The sequence below is a fragment of the Tigriopus californicus genome, chromosome 7 (genome assembly GCF_007210705.1).
Source record: "Tigriopus californicus strain San Diego chromosome 7, Tcal_SD_v2.1, whole genome shotgun sequence".
Classification (NCBI taxonomy): domain Eukaryota; kingdom Metazoa; phylum Arthropoda; class Copepoda; order Harpacticoida; family Harpacticidae; genus Tigriopus; species Tigriopus californicus.
This window is the reverse complement of record NC_081446.1, coordinates 10,003,621-10,025,384: the sequence shown is the minus strand read 5'-3', so window position 1 is coordinate 10,025,384 and position 21,764 is coordinate 10,003,621. Positions and strand designations below refer to the sequence as shown.

The 21,764-nt window shown below is 47.0% G+C and overlaps 3 protein-coding genes across 3 annotated transcripts; 1 reads left to right on the top strand and 2 right to left on the bottom strand.

Annotated features, from left to right (window-relative positions):
• Positions 1-4,765: 4,765 nt before the first annotated feature.
• LOC131882920 (dolichyl-diphosphooligosaccharide--protein glycosyltransferase subunit STT3A-like) lies at positions 4,766-8,656 on the bottom strand. The gene is made up of 8 exons (XM_059230210.1): positions 8,384-8,656; positions 7,269-7,795; positions 6,997-7,188; positions 6,538-6,930; positions 6,151-6,457; positions 5,797-6,081; positions 5,536-5,724; positions 4,766-5,456 (listed from the first exon to the last, which is right to left on the bottom strand). The coding sequence occupies exons 1-8, from the start codon at positions 8,481-8,483 to the stop codon at positions 5,311-5,313; spliced, it is 2,139 nt and encodes a 712-aa protein (XP_059086193.1). The 5' UTR covers positions 8,484-8,656; the 3' UTR covers positions 4,766-5,310.
• A 2,072-nt stretch (positions 8,657-10,728) lies between these two features.
• On the top strand, positions 10,729-11,958 carry LOC131884374 (splicing factor 3A subunit 2-like). Its single transcript, XM_059232126.1, has one exon. It carries the CDS (start codon positions 10,922-10,924, stop codon positions 11,765-11,767), a length of 846 nt encoding a protein of 281 aa, XP_059088109.1. The 5' UTR covers positions 10,729-10,921; the 3' UTR covers positions 11,768-11,958.
• A 71-nt stretch (positions 11,959-12,029) lies between these two features.
• LOC131884373 (pecanex-like protein 1) lies at positions 12,030-20,678 on the bottom strand. Its single transcript, XM_059232125.1, has 8 exons — positions 20,044-20,678; positions 19,564-19,954; positions 18,590-19,492; positions 18,394-18,525; positions 14,320-18,332; positions 12,881-14,242; positions 12,650-12,790; positions 12,030-12,568 (listed from the first exon to the last, which is right to left on the bottom strand). Exons 1-8 carry the CDS (start codon positions 20,194-20,196, stop codon positions 12,233-12,235), a joined length of 7,431 nt encoding a protein of 2,476 aa, XP_059088108.1. The 5' UTR covers positions 20,197-20,678; the 3' UTR covers positions 12,030-12,232.
• Between the last annotated feature and the right edge of the window lie 1,086 nt (positions 20,679-21,764).

Genomic DNA, 21,764 nt, shown 5'->3' with positions numbered 1-21,764 from the left:
CCGCAAAATCTTGAAGACGACGAAGAGGACCAAAAACGAAGAAGTCATGAGGAGCAATTCATCAAGGAACTCAAGTATGACGGCTCGGTCCCACACTACATAGTAGATAGAGTTATGTACCTTACGGTCAGATTGACGGTTCAGACTTTGTTTTGGAAAGCCGATATGTTTAATAAAAGGGACCAGGATTTGGAGCATCTTGGTGTTTTGAAAAATGATGGTGATGGGTTAATTGATACAAAAATTTGATTTTGCCATTAGGATTGATTTATTCACAGTTTTGGTCATCCCTAGCTGCAGACGAGGATGGGACACCATTCACCAATGGTAAAATAACCCCGCACAAAATACTACCAGAGATACAACTTTAAACGTTCGATAACCTTACACAGTGGTAAAAATATCCTTTAAAGTTTCGATGGAAATTCCCAAGCACATCTTGGCATTTTTCTCCCTCAGAAAATCATGGGGAACAATTTTGATTTTATTCCTTTATGAAATTCAAGCCCACATAAAAAACTTACATACCTAAAAACATTATAAAAACTAAAATTTTCAAAAACCTACCCAATGTAAGTTGGGAACACATTTAGTTAGCTCTTGAATATAAGTTATGAAATCATCTATTTCACCGCTTCTTAGTTACGTGGAATTTAGTGCTCCAAATTTCATCGTTTTTAGCCCCAAAATGCCCCGGTTATATATTAATTCAAGTTCCGAAAGAATTCATATCGATTTTCAATATCACAAATACAAAAGATTATTTTTCCTCTTCTTACATAGTCTCATAATTAGCAAAAATGCTATATAATGTCACTTAAACACACTAAAAGTGTAATCCTTGAAAATGTGTTTTACAATCATCATGTGTACAATTAGTTATACATTCACTTGAATTCTGAAGACAATACATACAACAAACAATGTTATAGATTTTGGTTTCTTGAAGCGTTTGTTGAAACTGATTGAAAATAGCTTCTTTAATGCTTCATTAATATTTGTGAAATGTTCAGTGTATAACCGGGGCATTTTGGGGCTAAAAACGATGAAATTTGTACGACTAAATCCGATGTAACTAAGTAGCGGTGAAATAGATGATATCGTAAATTACATTCAAGAGCTAACCAAGTGTGCTCCTAATTTACATTGAGTAGGTTTTTGAAAATTTTAGTTTTTATAATGTTTTTGGGTATGTAAGTTTTTTATGTGGACTAGAATTCCATAAAACAAAGTTCCCTATGACTTTTTGGGGTAGAAAAATGCCAATTTGTGTTTGGGAATTTCTCTGGAAACTTGAAAGGGTTTTTGAACACCGTGCTTACCTGGAAGTAATACATAGTATCCCTTGCACTAGAACGAATTATTTTGAACTTGGCTCGAAAATGATCGTACTGTCCAAAAGATTAAGTAGGGCTGTCAGCGAGTCCCTAAAAAGTGTCTGAAGGTTTTTTTTTCTTTTAAATAAATACTCGAGTACCTTTGTAAAAAGAATGGGTAAGAGTATTAACTGGTTTGTAGTGAAGGTTGCCTTGTGACGAAGGTACTACAAGTATTAGAAAATCAGGATTTTACCAAAATAGATGGCAAGAGATAGATGAGACGCAGATTTGAACTCAGTAAGCACTACTGAAAGTCTCGGTATAAATGTTGATTTCATCCACTTTTGAAAAATACGTAATCTGTTGGACATCTAAAAATTATCGCAAATTAACCTGTCATTCTTTTGCTTACATTTCTTTCCTAGCTCGATTGTCTTAACTTTTTCTTCAAGCATTGTTCTGTACCTCCTCATTTTTGGTTTGCACATCCCTCGCAGGGTGTCTTTATTAATCTCAAATACATTTTCTTACTCATGGAATAACTTTTAAAGTCACACAAGTTGAAAAAGTAAAATTCAACTTAATGTGCTTCTGTGGAAGATCTTAAGGGAATCAATCATCAAGTTCAGAAACAAAAGATATGAAATGCTTCTAACACGTGTAACATTTTGTAAATTGGCTAAATAAAGGAATCTGTTTTCCTTGATCAAAATTGCATTCATTACAATGTGCTTCAAACACGTAAATTGCACAATAACATTGGGGTTTTACAATTATAGCTCATCTGCGTTAACCTATTACAATGCTATCCTGCTAGCCGTTTTTCTTCCTCGAAGTTATCAGGACTGACTTTCATAGCTCTTTTTCAGAACAATCGGCGTTATTCCCCCATCATTCCCTGTGCGTAAGTTCGTAGGGAACAAGCCCAAGCAAGACACACGTTGTTGGGTTCGCTCCGTTCGCTCCCTAGGAGCATCACTCTAGACGACGTGGGGTAGGGAATATTGGCTTTCAATCTCCGAGGAAGTGGAGCATCCACTCAGGAACGGCATCTTCACACAAAGCCTGAATGGATGGACGACGACGGATGGACCGACCGACACAAGGGAGAGGATCGTCGCCCCTGTTCTGAACTACCTATTTCCAATGCACCTTGAGTCGATTTCACACTCATTTGGTGCGATCCAAATTCCGGCCATTCCAAGGATTCGGGTGGGAGAGCCAACTTCTCGCCCAACTCGGTTCCCTAATATACCGTGACAATGTCTGGCCAGATCGAATTTCGTTTCTTGCCATTCAGACTTGGTATTGCCCCTATCCATATGCAATGAAATCCAGCACCGATCAGTAAAAACTCGCCAAACTTTTTTTTTTGCAGCATGGTCTTTCTAAGTGCCGTAGTATCTAGAACTCGACCCAGCACCCTCTTCCGAGGAACTCGCTCGTTTTCCACCCCTTGGCTCGTCTGTCAGGACGAGGAAATTGAAATTACTGAAACAATAACATCCTTTGTTTGGAAATTGATGGCTTGGGAGCAGTTGAAGAACCCTGTGTGTTTGAGAGCTCAACATATTTGCTTGGGGATGTGAGCATTCCCCATTCTCTTCAAGGCATAGTACAACTTGGCTTCAAAATGATGTGGAACGACGAATTGAGATGCTCGATATTTCATTTGCTAGGCTACAAAAATGCACTTCAATTTGGGAAGAACTAAGGGTGCGTACCACATCAGATAAGCTTGTCGTGACTCCAAAGTTTGAGAGCTGTCGACATCGATGTCGTGGTGTCAGTTCTCGTCTGTTGAGAAAAAGCTGTCAATTAATCGCTTTCCAGTCACACTCGTGGTGAAGACCAGGCAGGCCTACAAGAGGCCGGACTTGGTCACCTGAGACTCTAATTGACTCTAATTGGCTCTAGTGATCTCCTACATGAGGAATGACTTGTGCAGAAAGAAATGATCTTCATTGCGAGGGTCGCTGCTTCAATGTAATTTTGATTTTATATTACCGGTATTCCATTACAAGCACTGATCTCTGGATATCACCAATCAATAATGAGGTGGGAAGGGATGTAGATGCAACGTTAGACCTCAAATGTGGTTTTTTTTATATTCTGATTGAAGTCTCGTGTGGGTGTGGCACCGAGTGATTATTATGAATGATTTGAATTCCAAGTATGTAAAATCTCAGCCAATCTCTTATTATGCAAAAGTGCCTCCTGACTCTAACTAAAAGAAATTGCCGAATGTCTAGTCTTGGAAATCTTTAAGAAGTTTCTACTCTTTCAACTACTTTAGAAAGAGATGAAAAATGACATTTAGTTTGGAAACGAGTTGGGTCGTAATCTCATACGAAATCTTGGATCAAAGAACGTCACTTCTCCCTTATTTTGCTCTGGGAATCTCATGTATTTTCATTTACTTGGACGGATAATTCACTTCAATATTTCTCACACTTTCAGTGAATCATGGTAGCAGAGACGACCCTTAAAACACCGCTAAGCACCTTTCTAATTGCGGAATACGTACTGATTGCCTTGCTACCTTCCTCGTTGTTGTGACACTCGCATGAACGATTCAACATTTGGCTAATTTTTTTTCAACAAATAATGGAACGACGACGCAAGTGTCAGCTCCATAACGTAGCTTATTATAAGTAAAATATATCAAATTTCAATCGCTATTGAGTCCAATCAATGATTCAACTACCTTTTTTTCCATGAAACACTTGTAAATTTGGCCCACAGATGTGAAAATGATTTACAGCTTGTAAAATTTTCATTCCAAGAAAAGCTCTGCTTGCCTAAATTGTTGTCTTTTCCCCAAGATAATATTATTTTCAGAGCTCTCTGCTAAATGCATTTTTGTTCAAAGTGATAACTTTCATTTTTTTAACTCGCCCAATGGTGCGAAGTGAGCTCCCATAAATGCACTAGAACACATATTGAGTAACCATAACTTGCAACCGTACTAACAAGCAAATATCGTTTTGATTTGAGCACCTACCTTGATTTTGTACACAAAACTGGTTCCAACGAAGCCATATTTTTTTAGGACACACGAAAAAACAACGTTTCAACAATCGCAGTCCCCGATCAGCTCTTCTTGACAAGACTTTCTATCATATTTTCCCCAAAAATTAGATCCGCTTTAGCCGTCAAATATTTCTCTCTTGATTGCCGATGTCATTTAACGAAATCTTTTTCCTCGCGAAACTACGGATGGGACTCAAACAAAATGTTACTCAAAATCTCACGTTGCAATTTTTCGAGCCATTGAAATTCATGTTTGACGCTAATGTGGCGAACATGTACTTATCTACTGCTTTCGTGCGTCTCGAAAACGAAAGAATTTGCCTTCGAGGGAAGCTTTGTTCATACCGAGTTTGAAATACTGAAACGGAGGAAAGTTCATTAGAGACTGAAATGAGGAGGAGCGCGAGAACAAATTGTTTGAAACTTCTTTATGAACGGGTAACACAACTCATACTGAAATGACACGCCCACGCAAAGACAAGTTCCTTATTTTTCACTCTCACTCGTGACACAGAAAAGAAACTCCTCGTCTTCCCATGAACTTAAATGGAGGAGGGGGGTGGGGCGTGGAATCTATCGTTCATCAAATGTTAGTCACACACAATGAATGGCGGGGGGAGTTCAGGTTCATTGATCCAAGGAAAGGTTATCAGAGGGATTATCACATCATGATTACGAGTCAACAGATCCGAAGAGATCAGTTGTGAGATTACATTGTTGGCGTTTTATTAGATTTAATGCCATCGTGAAGTGTCACACGAGTGTTGGACTTGGAAAATGGAACAGAGGAATGACAAATAATTAACAGAGTTCAGAGATTGGCAGAGGAGATAAAGACGAAAAAAGATTGTAACCAAAATATTGAAGATTAACCAAGAGTACCTACTTCTCGAGTATTCAGTGAATCGACGGGTTAGAAAAGTTAGTCTCGAGAATGCCTGGTCGAAAAACTGGACGTTTAAACCCCGCGATTGGGCATATCTTTCACCTTATAGATGCGAACAATCCAATGCTCAGTTGTGTAAGCCTCTTCCAAGACGTCCAATTCAAAGTCCTTCACGCCGATTTCCGCATTTCGAACACGATCGTAACCAGAAGGCTTACCTACAACAAATCAGGGCAAGATACCATTGACACAAAAGTACAACAGATCAATTGGTTGGAATAGTCGAGAATGTTTTACCTCCTTCCGTGTACATCTGTCCAAATCGGTAATAGCACATCTTGTACATAAGACAATTGTGCAAGGTGGGACTTCCCTCAGAGTCGACTCGGAACTCGCCTGAGGGGGTGTAGTAATCCCATTCTTTGATATGTTCTCCTTCGGGTGTGCTTCCACCAATCCGCACCATCCATAGGAATTTATTGATATCTGTTTTTAAAAAAAATGTGACTCCTTTTTCTATATGATTCAAAACATATCAGGGAGATACTAAGAACGAACCATCCGAGGAGTATCCAATCACTCCGCCGAATATAACGAGCACATAATCCACGTCAAGTTCTTTCATGATCTCATAGGCGTGCTCCTCGTCCGAGGCCATGGCCTGACCCACCCTCGAGATATGTGTGTTGTTCCAAGTGTTATTGTCCACCAAGATGGTCCGATTGGCCATGGCCGTGATCTGATATCCATAATCCCACCAAGACATGATCTTGGCATTTTCTGGCGTGTTTTCTCTCAACCAACCATAGGCTTCCCGAAAGTCGTCAAAGATGATACGAGAACCTATGAGACATAATCAAAAGCAATGAACAAGCCAGAGGCCATAAAAAAGCCATTTACAGACTATCTCACCGTCATGAGATCGAGCCGAGAGGACGATACTGGGAGAACTATAGGCCCGAGATGTGGCCCATACGCAATGGAAGGCGTAACTGACCAAGAATCCTGAGACGATCGTGACAAACGCCGTGGCGATGAGCTCCTTGTGGGATCCTCGCTGATCTGAGGGAATCGATGGCTTGGCTTTGCTGGGCTTCTTTTCGGATTTGTGATTCCCTTCCAAGTATTTCATGTAAGTGGACAAGGAAGCCGACACTGCTATCCCGGACAAGATGCACATCACGGGGGCCAAAACTAGCATCAACCGCACCATTACTCCCTAATGAAAATACAAGTGAGAGGATCCGGGTTTTGACCAACAGGATGCTACTTAAGGAGTCGACGAAAGCGCTTTCTTACCGCAAAGTACACGGATGTCACGCCGTAAAGAATCACGAAGATATTATGGTCCGTGAGTTTGGCAAAACAGTAATACACTCCAGCGGGAAAAAGAAAGGTCAGGATCTGCAGGTCAAAGTAAAACGACGACCAAGACGTGGGTTGATGCTCCGACACAGACGCGATTATAGGGATGTTGTTTTTGGCATAGGAAGGATCGAGTAACGAGTAGAATCGCCCGGTCCAAGGGGCGACTTTCCCGGACAAAGTTAGCACGCCTAAACCCAGAGCCACAATGGAGCCCACAATGAGAACCAGGGTCTTGAACAAGTGGTTGAAGCTCTCTTTGGTCATGTTGGCTTGTAGGTGATTGATGAAGCTCAAGATTTGGCACAAGCCGAACACGCCCAATGACTGAAAATGACGGCATATTATGGGTCAATCGTCAATACAAACCCGTCGACGCCATGATTCACTTACTAGCATGTGCTCCGAGGTCTGAACGGGTTGGAATCCCACAAAGGAGATTTGCATCGAGAGGAGCGTTCCCAAGGTGTAAACCGTGGAGTAGGCCACGTAGATACGATGCGAGTACCGCCCACAAGCCATGAGCACGAACACGTGCATGGGGATCAAGTTGATCAAAAACACGTATCCACCCCACGATGACACCTAAAACCGCATGTAAAGCCATCAATCCCCGTCTTCGTCTTATTCCCCACACAATCCCATTGAAGGCAGACCTCACTTACCATGTAAAAGTAGCCCACCGCGCACAAAGCAGCCCAATACACTTGGCCTGTCTTGACACTCTTAATCCACAGATAATACGTGAGGAGCATGCAGAAAATGGCGATCCCTTCGTTATCATAGGAACCCGCTACGGATCGAGAAATATATCCGGGCACGATGGCGATCATGGCCGCCGCGGCCAATCCGGCCCCGGTGGAGTACAGCTCTCGGGTCAATTGATACGTGATGAGCACGGTCAACGAGGAGAAAAACGGGGCCAAGAAGACGCACACGTCGCGCACGTGGATGGTCACGTGGAGGAAATTGAGCACGTGGTAGAACACGGCCGAGGTTAGCATGAGTCCGGGGTAGATAGTGCCGCCGATGATGCGTCCTAGGGGATACCAAGCCCGGTCATCGAACCAGTTGTGGAAGGCGTAGAAGCCCTCCTCGGTGAGGAAACGCGTGGTGCGGTAATTGAAGTACGGATCGAACTCGTGGATCATGGACTCGAAGCTCAACACGGAGAACAAACGGATGGCAAAGGCTGGAGGAAAACAGACCGGTTAGGACGGATGAGATCTGGATTTGGCATTGGGTCAGGAATGAAATGGGGTCCGTCCAACAGACGGCATGCCCTAACCTTCAAATGAAACGGACCTGGGGCAACTAGCTAAATTTTATCAATGAATTTGTCAGCAATTGAGGACTAATTCTAAATCTGTTTTTCGTAACAATTTTGACGTCTCCCAGTGTTGGATCCACGTCAGGGTCAAAAGCTGGTCGGATGATATAATCAAGCATTAGTGGAGGACTAGTGGGCAGATTCACGGACATGAACCCTCTGGAGGGTGGGGCCCAGTGGGGCCCCACCCATCCATCTATCCATCAAGCCTGAATGGCTCTTCAGAGCGAAAGATAACTCCTTAGAGTAGTACGGAATCCACAGATGACAAGTCGAAGACAGACCCGAGAATCCGCCATTCATTTAGGGTGTCACCCGCAGCCATTGGTAACCAACTCGAGGTACTTTTCATTTTCAGGGTCATAACCCCCATTCCATCCAATCAGGCCATGGAGGCGGGGAGGCAGGGAGGCAGGGAGGGGCTTTGAATCAGCCATTGGTTGGCCTTACCCAATAGTGCGGAGGCGGACAAGACCATCATTTTCAGGAGGGTCTCTTGCTTCTCGACCGAGAACCGGGCCAGCCATCGCGACGACCACCCGCCACTCATCCTCTCCGTCCGTCGCTAGGCCCAGTCACCAAATCCGGGTCGGGCAAGTACGGGTAGCCGCTAATCACCAGCGCCAGCCCAAACACAACCAGGCCACGAAAGCGCCCACGGATGACTTGCGGTTGACTTGACTCTTTATAACAATGTCGAGTGTGGACCGTACGTAGACCGAGAAAAAGCACCACATTGATCGGCTGGATCAGTCTAATACTCGAGAGCTCTAGACTCGGCTGATAAGATCAAGGTGCCTTCTATGTGCCTTTTGATAGGTTGTAGGGGAAATAAAAAGGGTTCAAACTAATGACTTTGCAATAGCCGGAGGCTCAAACCTGGTCCAAACTACCTTTATTGGGCCAAATGAAGACTAATTTGTCTGTTCAGAATCCATTGGTGGAGCTGAACATTACGCCGAAGGCCACGTCGTTTGCCGGTGGGCTGAGCAGTGAAGGTAAACGTTATTCTCCACCGATTAGTTGGCGGTGCTACATTTTTAAATCTTAACCTGGCCTAATCTAACCTTACCTAAACTAACCCAACCTAAGGTAACACGATATTAATAACCCTTAAAGTCTCTATCTAAACCTTTTGACATTTTGACACAAATTTAAAAATGAGCATCGCCAACTAATCAGTGGAGAATAACGTTTATCGAGCAGTGAACAGTGAACATTCGCTTGTTCAGTGTGACTAACTAGCTATGTCCATCCATCCGAATCTACGTACATCTGCTCGACCAAACTTCAGCCTCCGACCAATGGAACATTATGGAGGCTAATTTCAATTTTGTTTTTACAGCTTGTGTTATGGTGGAGGTGACATTGATGGGCTATTTAACCGAGATTGAACCGGGATGAGACGTGGCGTGGTGGTCATGGCCGTGTCCTGCCATGGCAGAGGTCCCCAGTTGGATTGGCCTCGCTAACTATTCCCCTTGTGAGTTTTAGACGGTGAGCACACCCAAAGACGTAAAAGCAGTCTGATTAGAATTGCTACATATTGTGATCGACGTCGAAACTGCGGTTAGCTATGAAATTCAGTTTTATGTTGGAAGAAGACGATCATGACATGTTTTATTAAGTGGAATAAATCAGTTATAAGATTGGTTGATAATCACAGTTTTGTCATGGGGCAGGAAATTTACGGACATACTTTACACAATCAGTTCACTTCTCCTAAAACATGTGATGATGTTACTTTGGTTACAATCTAAATGGACAATGCTAGGACTATGGTCATAATGTAATATGTGAGACAAAAATGACGGATATTTTTGCCACTAATGATATAGATCTGAGAAATGCCACCCAAATAGCAATCATTTGAAACAGAAAAATACGTAGATTATTAAATCTGCATAGGATTCACGTTGCCTTTAAAAAAATGTTACTCTTTTCTGAAACTATACAATACAGCATTAGAAATAACATTAGACATTATATTTTCATTGATATTAGATCATAAATTATATTAACAATTAGACATAATAATGTTTCCTTGCATGCCATTAGCCCGCCCGTGATGTAAGTCATGTAAATGTGTAAAATGGAGAAAAAAATCGACAAAGCATTCTGAGGCAAAAGAAGATTTCCTGCCACAGACAAAAAAAAGAGATCTTTCACTGTAATCGTATTTAATTGAGGCATTACAAAATATAACACGATTCAAAAATGAAACCCCTTCAAAGTACCTAGATGACAGCACTAGTTTTACCCCAGATCTTCATTCTAATACTTTGATAATACCTGGAATAAATGATGAAAACTGATTAAGATTTTGGCGAATCAGGCCACATTTCTCCAAATTCGAGTAAAAGACTCGATAGCACTCGGACTTGATTCTGGACTCGCCCAGTACAAATTGCCTGTAGATTAAAAAAAGCGCCTGGTTTCTAGGGGGCACCACTATGTAGCCCTTTATGTGAGAAGCTTGGTCCAAACAATTTTGACCCAGAACCATTGGGCAAACATTTCTCAAGTTTTTGTTCCAGCACCCAAACAAAAAAAGAAGCCCAAGAGCTTGGTCCAAAAACCTTCAAGGAGTATTGAAACGTACGTGGCATTCCACTTTTGGAAATGCACCTGACTTTGTCATCCAAAACATATTTCTTCCTTGATTAGAGAATAAAAATTTCGCTTTGGCTACTTACCGGTCATCCCCAACGACTCGTCCAAACCTGACTGGTCACGCTGGCTTGACTGGTATATGATTGGCCCTCTACCGACCGGAATCGCAAGCTCGAGTGGGTCATTTTTCTTCATAACAGCAACACAATCAAACGATCGGTCAACACGGTTAGAACCAAGGTTAGCAGCGTTCGAAGCGTTCCAACGTTGGAGGTGGAGCAGAACTTGGAGGAAACCGGAAGGATAAAAGCGGCGCATCCTTATCTTCTACGCGTAGCTCTCCTCCTCGCCAGAGTGGGCTAATCCTGGTCCAGCATGGATTTCCAGAACCGTGTGGGCTCGAAGACGGGCGGCGGCGGTCAGGCCAGCTACTCGGAGTCGAATCGCGACCGTCGCGAGCGGCTAGCCGCTTTGGCCGCCGAAACCATCGACCTGGCCAAGGACCCGTACTTCATGCGCAATCACTTGGGCACCTACGAATGCAAGCTCTGTCTGACGTTGCACAACAACGAGGCCTCCTACCTGGCCCACACCCAGGGCAAGAAGCATCAGAGCAACTTGGCCCGCCGGGCGGCCAAAGAGGCCAAGGAGGCGCCCACCAACCCCGCCCCCGACAAGGCCCGACTCAACGTGGAGCACAAGAAATTCGTCAAGATCGGACGACCCGGATATCGGGTGACCAAGCAACGCGATCCCGACCAAGGCCAACAATCCCTCATGTTCGAGATCGACTACCCGGAAATCGCCGACGGCATCACGCCGCGACATCGATTCATGTCGGCTTATGAGCAGAAAGTCGAGCCGCCGGACCGCAAATGGCAGTACTTGCTGTTCGCGGCCGAGCCCTACGAGACCATCGCCTTCAAGGTGCCCAGTCGCGAGGTCGACAAGTCCGAAGGGCGTTTCTGGTCCGTGTGGAACCCCGAGACCAAGGAGTTCTTTCTCCAATTCGCCTTTAAACTCACTTCGGATCGGAAACCCATGCACGGCGCCGGGGCACCGCCCATGGGCTTGTTGAACCCCAATTTCATGGCTCCGCGCCCGCCCATGCCGCCGCCGGGTTTGCCACCCCCGCCTATGCCGCCCGGATCTCGTGCTCCGGTGGGCATGGTGCCCCCGCCGCCCCAGTTTCAACCCGTGCCCCCACCCCCACCCATGTAGAAATAAAGACCATCGGGCACGCTCTCACGCACAACAGCTTACCGATGACGATGACCCTTGCATTAATCGAGTCGACGAAAGGTTGCGTACGTATGTTCATGTGGTTTTCATGTATGTATTACTAGGTTTAGCTTGATTGACAAAGTGGACCTAATTTTCAATTGCTTGTAATAGAATTTGAATGGCTTAAAGTGGTTTTCGAACAATATCTACACCGATCAACCGAACTTCCAAACACTGTATCAATTACATAACTACGACGTAGTTGACCTGTTGCATTATCAAAACACAGTCCCGTTTTTATATGAAAGAAGAAAAAAATCAAGTCAGAGACGGAAAATGTTTATGAATGAGACTGAAGGAATTTCTTTTTCTTCGCTGATGCTTATGGTACTGTTGGCGGCCAAGGATATTGGTTATTCTGAATAACTAGTAAGATGAATTATGATAGTGATATTATTAGTACTAAACGGCTTTCTCAGACACACCACCGTCCGACATCGGTGGCGATGAAGACGCGGATGGAGGCTCCGGCTCAACATCCTCGGATATCACATGAGCAGTGCAAGGACGACCTGGGGCGGGTTGTTGACTACTCGCTTCGATGATCGACTTTTCTTTGGGTGCCTCCTCTTGGGTTGGATTCGATTGCGAGGCGGCTTGTGGGGCATCGAGGATGTAGCAAACGGCTGTTTCCACAATGGGCACGTATTTCTCGTCGATCTTCAATAGAACAATGGCTTTGTCCACATGGGACCGTTTGACGGGCTCTCGGTGGCACGGACTCCATTTATGAACTACCTACAATGCAATGGGCAATTAAAATCGATAGCCTATGGGAATCCCTGTATTTGCAACAACGGGCCTATCTAAAGGACTTACCGTCCCTTCCATTTCATCCAGCGGGATCCAATTCTTCCAGTTGCTTCTTCCTCCTTGAGCTCGCCAAGTCTCATCCGGCCAAATGGGATCGATCCGGCGACCCAAGTTGATGTTGTCGTAGACTTGCAAGGAATCCACAATCTACACGAAAGATGGCAAATTCATTAGCGTTCCTCTCCAAGCATGAGTTCATACGTATGCATGGTAATGCCACTAAAGTACTGAGTTTACCTTGGCTCTGAGAATTGGTTCCGGCCTCTTGGAGGACCCCCGACTTAGTGAAGGCGATGAATCGTTCTGCTGCTGCTGCTGCTGCGAGAGCAACCCCGCTAAGCTGGCCAAGGCTGGTCCGCCCACTGTGGGCTTGTTCAAGGCCAACAGCGAGGCTGCCGTGCTATGTTGACTGGATTGACTCGTTCGTTGCATTCCGGGGGTGGGATTGGGCAGGGACCCACCTCGACTGGCCAGGCCGCTCTCAGGGTGGTCGCCTTCGGTGGGAGCCACGCCACTCATGGGCGGAATGATCCCGGGAAAGAAGGCGTTGTCTTGGTCCACGGGCAGAGAGCTTCCACTTGAGCAGCTTTCCCCGCATCGCTTCCAGATCCGTTCCCAACACTGAAGGAGTGTGGTCTTGATCACAGTTAGACTGAGAGGACCGCCCACGATTTTGTTCACTTGTTTGTTCGTGTCTAAGAAAGAGGTGGTGAGTGGGGAGACGTAGATGGGATATCCAATGGGTTGATCACACGATGAGTTGATGATGTTCCGCAAGGCTTGCTTGGCGTTTTGAATGGATCCACGCTCGGGGTTTCGGTTGCGCAGAAAGATGAGCTCTTGTTGTTGGCCCGCCCAAAGACCCCGGACACATTCGCGGTTGAGCTTGATCACGCGGAAACTGATATGGCGCTTGTTCAGCATTATGATCTTGTACTCATCGGCTCCATCATCGACCACGTGTCGCAAGGCCAGAAGACTGGGGGCCCCCGAAAGCACGGCTTGGCGCCAAGCTGGATCGCCTTCATGCGATATCACGAGGTTTTGCTCATGGGTGGAAATGGCCTCGTAGAGTACACTCGAGTCGTCGTATTCGTCCGGGGACATGAAGTGATCTTGATGGAGCTTCACGGACATTCTCACTCCCGGAGCGACGACTTTCTTTAGCAAATCTAGATCGCAAAACACCCACTCGTCTCGAATGGACGTGATTCGGAAATCTCCCTTGAAGAGAGCGTGCAGACCGAAGAGAAAGAACTCCACAGATGTCAAGAAATTGTGCGAGGCTGCGCCCAACGCTCGACGGCCCAAAAGGCTCAAGGCGAAGCACAACGATACCAGATCCGATTCTTTCGAGAAATCCGGGGCCGATTCACGGCGTTCGGCACAAAACGTAATCCAATCGAGATAGACATTGCAAAACGAGGAGCGAGTAATGCCCGAAGCTCGAAAGTCAAAATCTTCGTCGATATTTAGATTGAAAAGCGGGTCCAAGTCGACAAAGTGTTTGTCTTTCATGGGCTTAAGCGCCTCCTTGATGGTCGGATGATCCAGCCAGTCCTCGATTTTGGGCGAGCGGATGGTGTAGTAAATGATGCTCTAGAAGAGACCAAAAAAAAATACACATGCCGGTATTTGAGCTACAGCTATCTACAATACACTACACACTAACTCACCTTGACATAGTAGTTGATGAGAACCTTGCGGAGGTCGAAAACTTGAAGGATGGACTGAGCCGAGTTATCCGAAATGGAGTAGCCTTCAAGCACATACTTAATGGCACTCACTTCCCAGGCCAACCATCTTTGACTAAAAGCCGCATTCACACTCAACATATGGGGCCAATGACCCGGTTCGCAACAACAGAACCCCAAGTCCTCCTCCACACCTTCCGAAATGGCCTCGACCTCGCGCTGTTGGCAATAGGTTCCCCTGAATTCGAGACCTCGCACTTGGAACGTGACCAGACCGTTGGCCATTTCGATGATATGGACCAAGCAGTTCAGGTAATCGGAGGCCAGGACAAAACAATCGCCTTGCATGGCGGCTCCCCAACGACCCAACATGATATCGCCGCACAGACTCTCTTGCAACGATCGGGTCAGATGCTCATAGAAGATGGAATTCAGGTTATTATCGTCCGCTCCTGGATTACGTTCTAAATGCGAAGACAAGCGCGTATTGGAGTGATCCACCCGCTTGGTGTTGTAATCACGCTCCCAAAACTTGACCGGTCTCACGTATGACGTGATGAATATAGCAGATCCCAGGATTGGATTAAGTGGGGTGGAGAAGAGGGCGGAAATGGCAGCCTGAAGAAATAACATGGCGGAATGTGGCACACTGAAAGGCTGAGCGAAGGCGTGAAAGGCCGATCCCCACGTGATTTGCCACGGAGCAATGTAGGTGATGACAAATTGTACTTTCAGGTAGAACTCGTGGAGCTTGTGCAAGGCTATGCTGACCAGGAAGTAGTGGATGATGAATGGATCACGCTCTCGATGGCCACCATCGCCAATGATGGTCCCGGAGCCGGGATCGAATTGAAATAATAGGATCGTCACGAGGAGCACAAAGTATTGCTTGGAACAATCGGAAAAGCTCGAGCGGAGGCATTTCAGGCCAGTCACCACGAGAATGATGGCCGCCCAGAATGGGTGGGTCATATGCTTGAAAGAGTTGATGTCCATGGAGAGTGCACTGAGAAAGATCAGAGGATACAGAACGGATTTCTCCAGGATCTTGACCCACAAGTATATCCGCTCGAACCACATGATCTTGGCTGCCTGAGTGACCTCGAACAATCCGTACTCGTGACTTTTGAGAATTGGATGCGAGAAACAAAGCCAGGGCAATTGTTTCCGCAACTGAGGCAAGACGTAGTGACACATGAACCCGACCACTCCGGCCGTGATCCAGAGGACGTAGTTCAAGTTGGGTTGGAGCTTCAGGAAGAACCCGCTCCAATGGAGAAAGAACGTGACCAGAGCGATGACGCAACACATCAGGGCGTCGTTCTTAAGGCGAGCATTCACGGTATCCCTCAACTTCTTGGGCAGAGGATCACAGATGCTGTGGGTGGAAAGAGTGGGTGAGGATGCGGTCTCTGGGTGAGTGGTGACATGACTGAGATTGGGAGCTTGACTTTCCATTTCGTGGGAATCGTGAACAGAGCTCTCATCTGACAAAACGGGCATAAGAAGTTGACGCTTGATCAGGGACAAGATCACACTCGGATCGGAGCTACTCCTGGATAAGTGATAGCTTAAGGTGATTTCTAAGGCACAGAAGATGGAGAAAAGGATCTCTTGAGTATTCTCAGAATGAGCTTTGCCCGTTAGTCCACCGTATGCGAATCCGATGAGAATTCCCACGGCCAAAATGCTTCGGGCCACACAATACACACTCGAGAGCAGACTTGAGGCAGCATTCCCGCCAAATACATGGATATCCACTTGCTCTAGCAAGTACATGACGAATGTGTTGATTTGAGGTAGAAGGCCGAGGATGAAAACAATCGGAAATCCCAACACGAACGCGTACAGCGAGTCGCGAAGCAGGCTCAAATGAAACTGAGTGGGAAAAGACACGGTGTACAATTGGAACGCATTCAGGGTCCAACCGTAGTCCAGGCAAGCTTGGAGCAAAAGGATGACAGAGCAGCACAGGATGAAATACACAGAGCGACTGTACACGATGATCCGGTTGAAACCGTGCGTCGGGCTGGCACTGTCGGGCTGCACGGATTTTAAGAGCGAATACTGACAACTAGCCGTCACTGCACAGAACACGAATATCCAGACGTCAGTGTAATATTCTTGGTTCAGAATGAGGGCGCTAAACACGGCCACGGCCACCGCCAAGAGCACGGAGAGAGCATTCTCCAAAAACGTCGGGCTCTTATCTAAAAAGGCTAAAAGACCCAATCGATCAAATTTGACTTTCGTTGTAAACCAGGGCAAAACGTGGAACAAGTAGAACTTCCGGGTCTTGGGCATGATTGTCTCGGTGAACACAAGTTTGGGTCCACTGTCGACCACAGAGCTATGAGCTATGGCGGTCCCCATGGCTTGATTCGCGGGCAGAGAAGTGTTGGGCGGTCCACCTTCGAGACTCGATGTGTTGGGAGTGCCGCCAAAGGCCGCAGCAGAAGCGGCATGACGCGTTCGCTCGAGAAACGTCTCGGCAAGAGAATGAAATTGATTGCGGTGGGATCGGAACGAGATGTGAGCACGTCCCGGGCTGAGTTGGCTCGAGGGATTGCCCATGCGGAAATGATATCCAGGTGTGGAAGACGACGCAAATGCATCATCTCCTTCTGACGTGGTTCGGTTGGGCTGAAGACCCATCCCGGGACTGTCCAAGACCACCGTTAAGCCTGAGCTGGCACTCACATTGGAATTGGACCGGGATCGGGATCGAGTTGGGTCGAAGGCTGTTTTGTTTTCCAACCCTCGGGAATCGTTCGGATCGGGTCGACTTTGAAGGAAAGTGTTCAATAAGCGGCTGCTGACGGCTGTCGGATTAGGATTCACGGCGTTCGAGGAGCCGGTACTTTCAGTGCCAAATGTGTAGGAGTGCCAATGCCCAAATTCGTCCTGAAAGCAGTGCACTGCCCCCTCCGTGGTATCTTCATGATCAGTGGCAATGTGAGTACCTTGTCCTTGACCAAAGACCGTGGCCACAGCCACCGTGGTGGAAGCATTCGGCTGTAGTGTGGCTGTAGTGGCGGAATTTCTTCGCTCTCGCTCAGCCCGCCGAGCTGCCCGTCGGCGACGCCTCCGCTCTCGTCTGGCCTCATCCTCGGCCGCAGTTCGTCGAGCGTTTCGATCCCCTGTGGTGAAAGTAGACTCGGTTGTTCCTCCGTGTTCATCCTCACTCCTCGCCCCTAAACGTCTGAGTCGTTGGCTGGTGGGCAATCGTCTTCTGACAGTGCTGAGGGTTGAATCAGCTAGACTTCCACTCTCATCGTTGGTTTGGCCTTGATTCGTTTTCCCTTCGGCATCGCGGAGGATCTTGGCCATGGCCATGTCTTTGCGTAGTTTACTCAATTCCTTCTCGCACTCGGCCGTATCCGAATAGGACAAAATGCTAATGATTCGTCTCTTCAAGTCAAGGCTATCAATCGGATCACAACTCTCCGTCCGTTCAGTCGGAGGCTCATCGGGCTGTTCTTGGCTTATGTCCTCAATTTGCCGGGACGAACTTCGCTTTTTCATCGCGCGTCTCCGCCATTCCCGAAACTCTTCGGCTCCATCAGTCGGAGGACGTTGTTCACTTGTTGTGACAACAGAACTTGGAGGCGCCACATCAGTCTGTGGGGTTGGCAGGGGCGTATCGTGAGAGGGGATGGGTGGGGCAGGTCGTTTCTTTGGAATGGCTCCTCTGTGGGATTGAGAAACCGTGCTTGGTCCCACATTGGGATTGGTCCGGGGCAATAGGGTTCGTGTTTCCGTGTCGGTTCCACTGGAACCTTGACTCGAAGATTCTTTACGGTTCCTGGACGCACTATCACCCTCGACCATCTTGGGGCTACTTGGGGGTTCCGGTTCACTGTCCGAGAACAACCAATCCAAAGGGTGAACACTGGCTAAGGGATTGTTAGGGGAATCAATGGGCTCAGGATCGGGAACGATATCCCGTCGCTCATGATCCAAACTGGACGAACGATCCCGTCTTTTTAGCCGACCTTAAAAAGAGACTTCAATATATGAGTTCCCAATCTCATGTGTTTAATTCTCTTCACTTACCATGATTCATTGAAATGTAAGGGCCTGATGACCTTCTAGAACGATTATACATTGGAGTTTGAGACCATGAATTGGTCCGAGATGGAACCTTGGAATCGTCCGGGGGATCACTAGTTTCATAAGCCTTCAAATCTACAAGCAATCAAACTCAATTAACAATCCATGAGTGAAGAAAAATCAGGCCACCATCTCTTACGTTGATCAGCCAGAATTAAAGCATTAGTGGCGTCTTCCAACTCTGCCACGAACGTCTCCATATCCATGTCGGCGCCGGTTTCACCCAAATAGTTATTGGCCGTCAGCTGAGGTAAGCTGACACCATCGTGATCATCACGGTTGTTCTCACAATTGGGGCCACCCTTCCGAGCAATAGGCTTGTTGGCACCAATCGGGATTTGGCGAACTAGAAGAGGTGATCGGGATTCCTCCTCGTCACTTTGACTATCACATTCACCGGCGGCTACCATTTCCGGCTCAGTTTGCGTGGCAGTCCGACGAGCTTTCACAGTGGAGCTAGTCTCCAAAGCCGACCGAGTCCGGCGAACTCGGACACGAGGGTCATCAGTTTCAACCTCACTGGGTGGTAAAACGCCTGCTCTGGAAGTTCGAGTTCTCGGATTAAAGCGACGATTTTGGTTCAAAGCCGTGTAGGAAGAATGCGTATGAGGTCGATTGCGCAAGGTGGCCAAGTCGAGTGACCCAGCCACAGGAAAGCCGGAGGTGGTGGAAAAAGTAGCACTTGGTAGACTCTGAGCCAGATTGGATAAGTTTGAGAAACGTCGTCGAGGCTCGGTCCGATGGTGGGACACGCTGGCCGTTTCTCCGCCCGTTTGCACGGATGGAAATCCCGAAGTGGATGTGTTGAAACTCGACCCGACCGACCCGATGGACTGATCTTCCAGACTGAGCGGCTGATCTGGCAAGGTGGGGGTGGGTTCGGGCGGTCCTTCGACATGATCGGGCGGCGAGTCATCCACCACAATGACGACGTCATCCGATGCGGATTGAGCGGTGGTGCGCACCGGTTCCTGGTTTGAAGTGGGACCGGATTCGGCGGGGCCCATCTCTGGGGGCTTGGAATGAACATCCACCTTAAGGTCTAGAAAGAACATCCGAACATTAAAATTCTTTCAAAAACACCACGTATGAACAGTTTAACCCCGAGCTTACCAAATGTGCTCCCGGACCGCACACCGGGCCCATCCTTAGCAGTATGGTCGGCGGTGGAATTGACCGCAGGGAAATACCCAGCCGGATGATCGGCCAGGGAGGCTCGGGAACTGCCCTCGACGGACGTGGCCAGAACTTGCGTGCCGGATCCCATCTCGCGCATCTCGAATCCCACCTCGCTCTCATGTGCCGGTGCGTTCAAGGCCCGCTTATCTAGGGGCCGTGGACGACCCAAGCTGGCTCGACCCGGTGGGGTCCACGCTTCTTCCACGCACGCCGTGGTATCGAACATGCGATGCAGCCGAATGTTGAGCAATTTCAAGCTGGTGAACACGACCAACAAAACCAGGGCATACACCAACCACACGTATAAGGTCGGGGGCGGGCAATACTAAAAAATGTGTAACCAATTCAAGGTTGAACTTGGTTTCCTATGATTCAAGTGAAGTCATGGGGTCACCGGTAGCCCGGTCTACTCACCACATGAATGGCAAATGGGCAAGCCCAGAGTGCCAACCAAAGATACAGGTGGAGTGTGTTGCTGAGTACGGGTTGCTGGGGATCATGGTACCAACCTCCAGTCAGGGAGGCCCAGATCCCCTGCTGCAACAGTTCTAGCGTCTGCGAACCCATCAGGTCCACCGACCCGTAGGCGTCCTCAAACGACTTATGTACTCAAGCGTCGTCGAGCCGTGTGGGAACCACGGCCGCCGTGATCCAGGGCCACAGAACATGGCGCTCCAGCCATACGATCGTCTTGCACGCCGTCCGACCGACGATGTTGATGAGTAAGATGGCTGGATATCTCGCTAGGAATGGGTCTGGCCAAGGTGGACGGTGCGGGAGGAGGCCATCCCGGTGTAAGAAGAGACTGAGGACCACGAGCACTGGACCAACAGGAGGGACCAAGTGAAGGGAAGAGTAACTCAGGCTGAGAACGAGGTCGAGTCTATTATTGATGTTCGGATGAGCCTCTTCTCTCTTCCATCCAGGAGGGTGGCCAAAGTGCTGCTGACATAAGGAAGATGATGCAGATGAGATGCAGGCGACCACTTGGCTAGACTGACGGACAGGAGAGCGGCAGGCGCAGGTTCGAGCACGGTATTTGCAGCAGACCCACTTACTGGCTGAGACAAAACAGCTGCATAGGCAACAACTCGCACACGACAGTGTCGTGAGATTTTGCTCGTACAGTAATCAGTTGCCTTGGAAAATTAATGTGGGGGAGGAAATGTCTAGAATCCATACAAACCGGTAGCAGCTGTGTTTGGAAAGCTTCTTTTCTGAACGAATAAATGCATCACTGAAATTACCACAGTTACAAAATGTTTTTCAACCCAAGAGATTTAATTGAACAAACTTCATGTTAATGAAATGTGAATTGGAACCAATCTGATTACTTAAGGTTTGGTTCACCCCTCCAACCCTAGCATCCAGACTAAGAATAAGAACCTTGAAAAATACGCGTTTTTTTGGTGCCACAAATAGGTGTTTGGAAAGGACTGCCACTATATTGACCTTTAGATTATAATTTACAGACCATCTGGATACAGACACGAGGTGTTTAATGTGAAAAGTTTAGCCAATACTTTTTACCACCAGAAATGACGTGATTTTTTAAAGTGGAAATAAACAAAAAATGCCCAAAAGGTGCCAAAATCAGGCTAAAAATCAAAAAAGAGCTAAATCAAATAAATAGTTCATTCTTGAATAAAAATGTGAAAGCTTTTTACAGATTCCAACACGATTTGGCACTTGACTCCGTATGTTTTGATTGACCTTTGCGAAAAGGAAGACGGTTAATCCTTAGTGCTTGGTCCCAATTCCCCATCTTTATTAGTCCGCGCCTCATTCAAGGTCCATGGCTGTGAAAGCCTGCAGTTGATTTATGTGCAAACTCTGAATGGAGATGGATATTTCGGAAACACTGCGCACCGAGGTCAGCTGAGAATGGCAAACCTTGGGCCGGCCTAACCAAACCATCCTCTTTCAGGGGGCCCCGTTTAAGTCAACATATGTACTTCCGATGGAGCGTATGATAGCCCGCCATGCATGGTGAGTGTAACGAGTGTAACCCTCTTCTCTCACCTCGTTTACCACAGCTTGCTGAAATTCACCAACGGGGTTTGAGGTTGCTACGTAGGTTGCACGATTGTTCTGAGTAGCAAATGAGTTCAACTTTCATCTCTACTAATAATCCT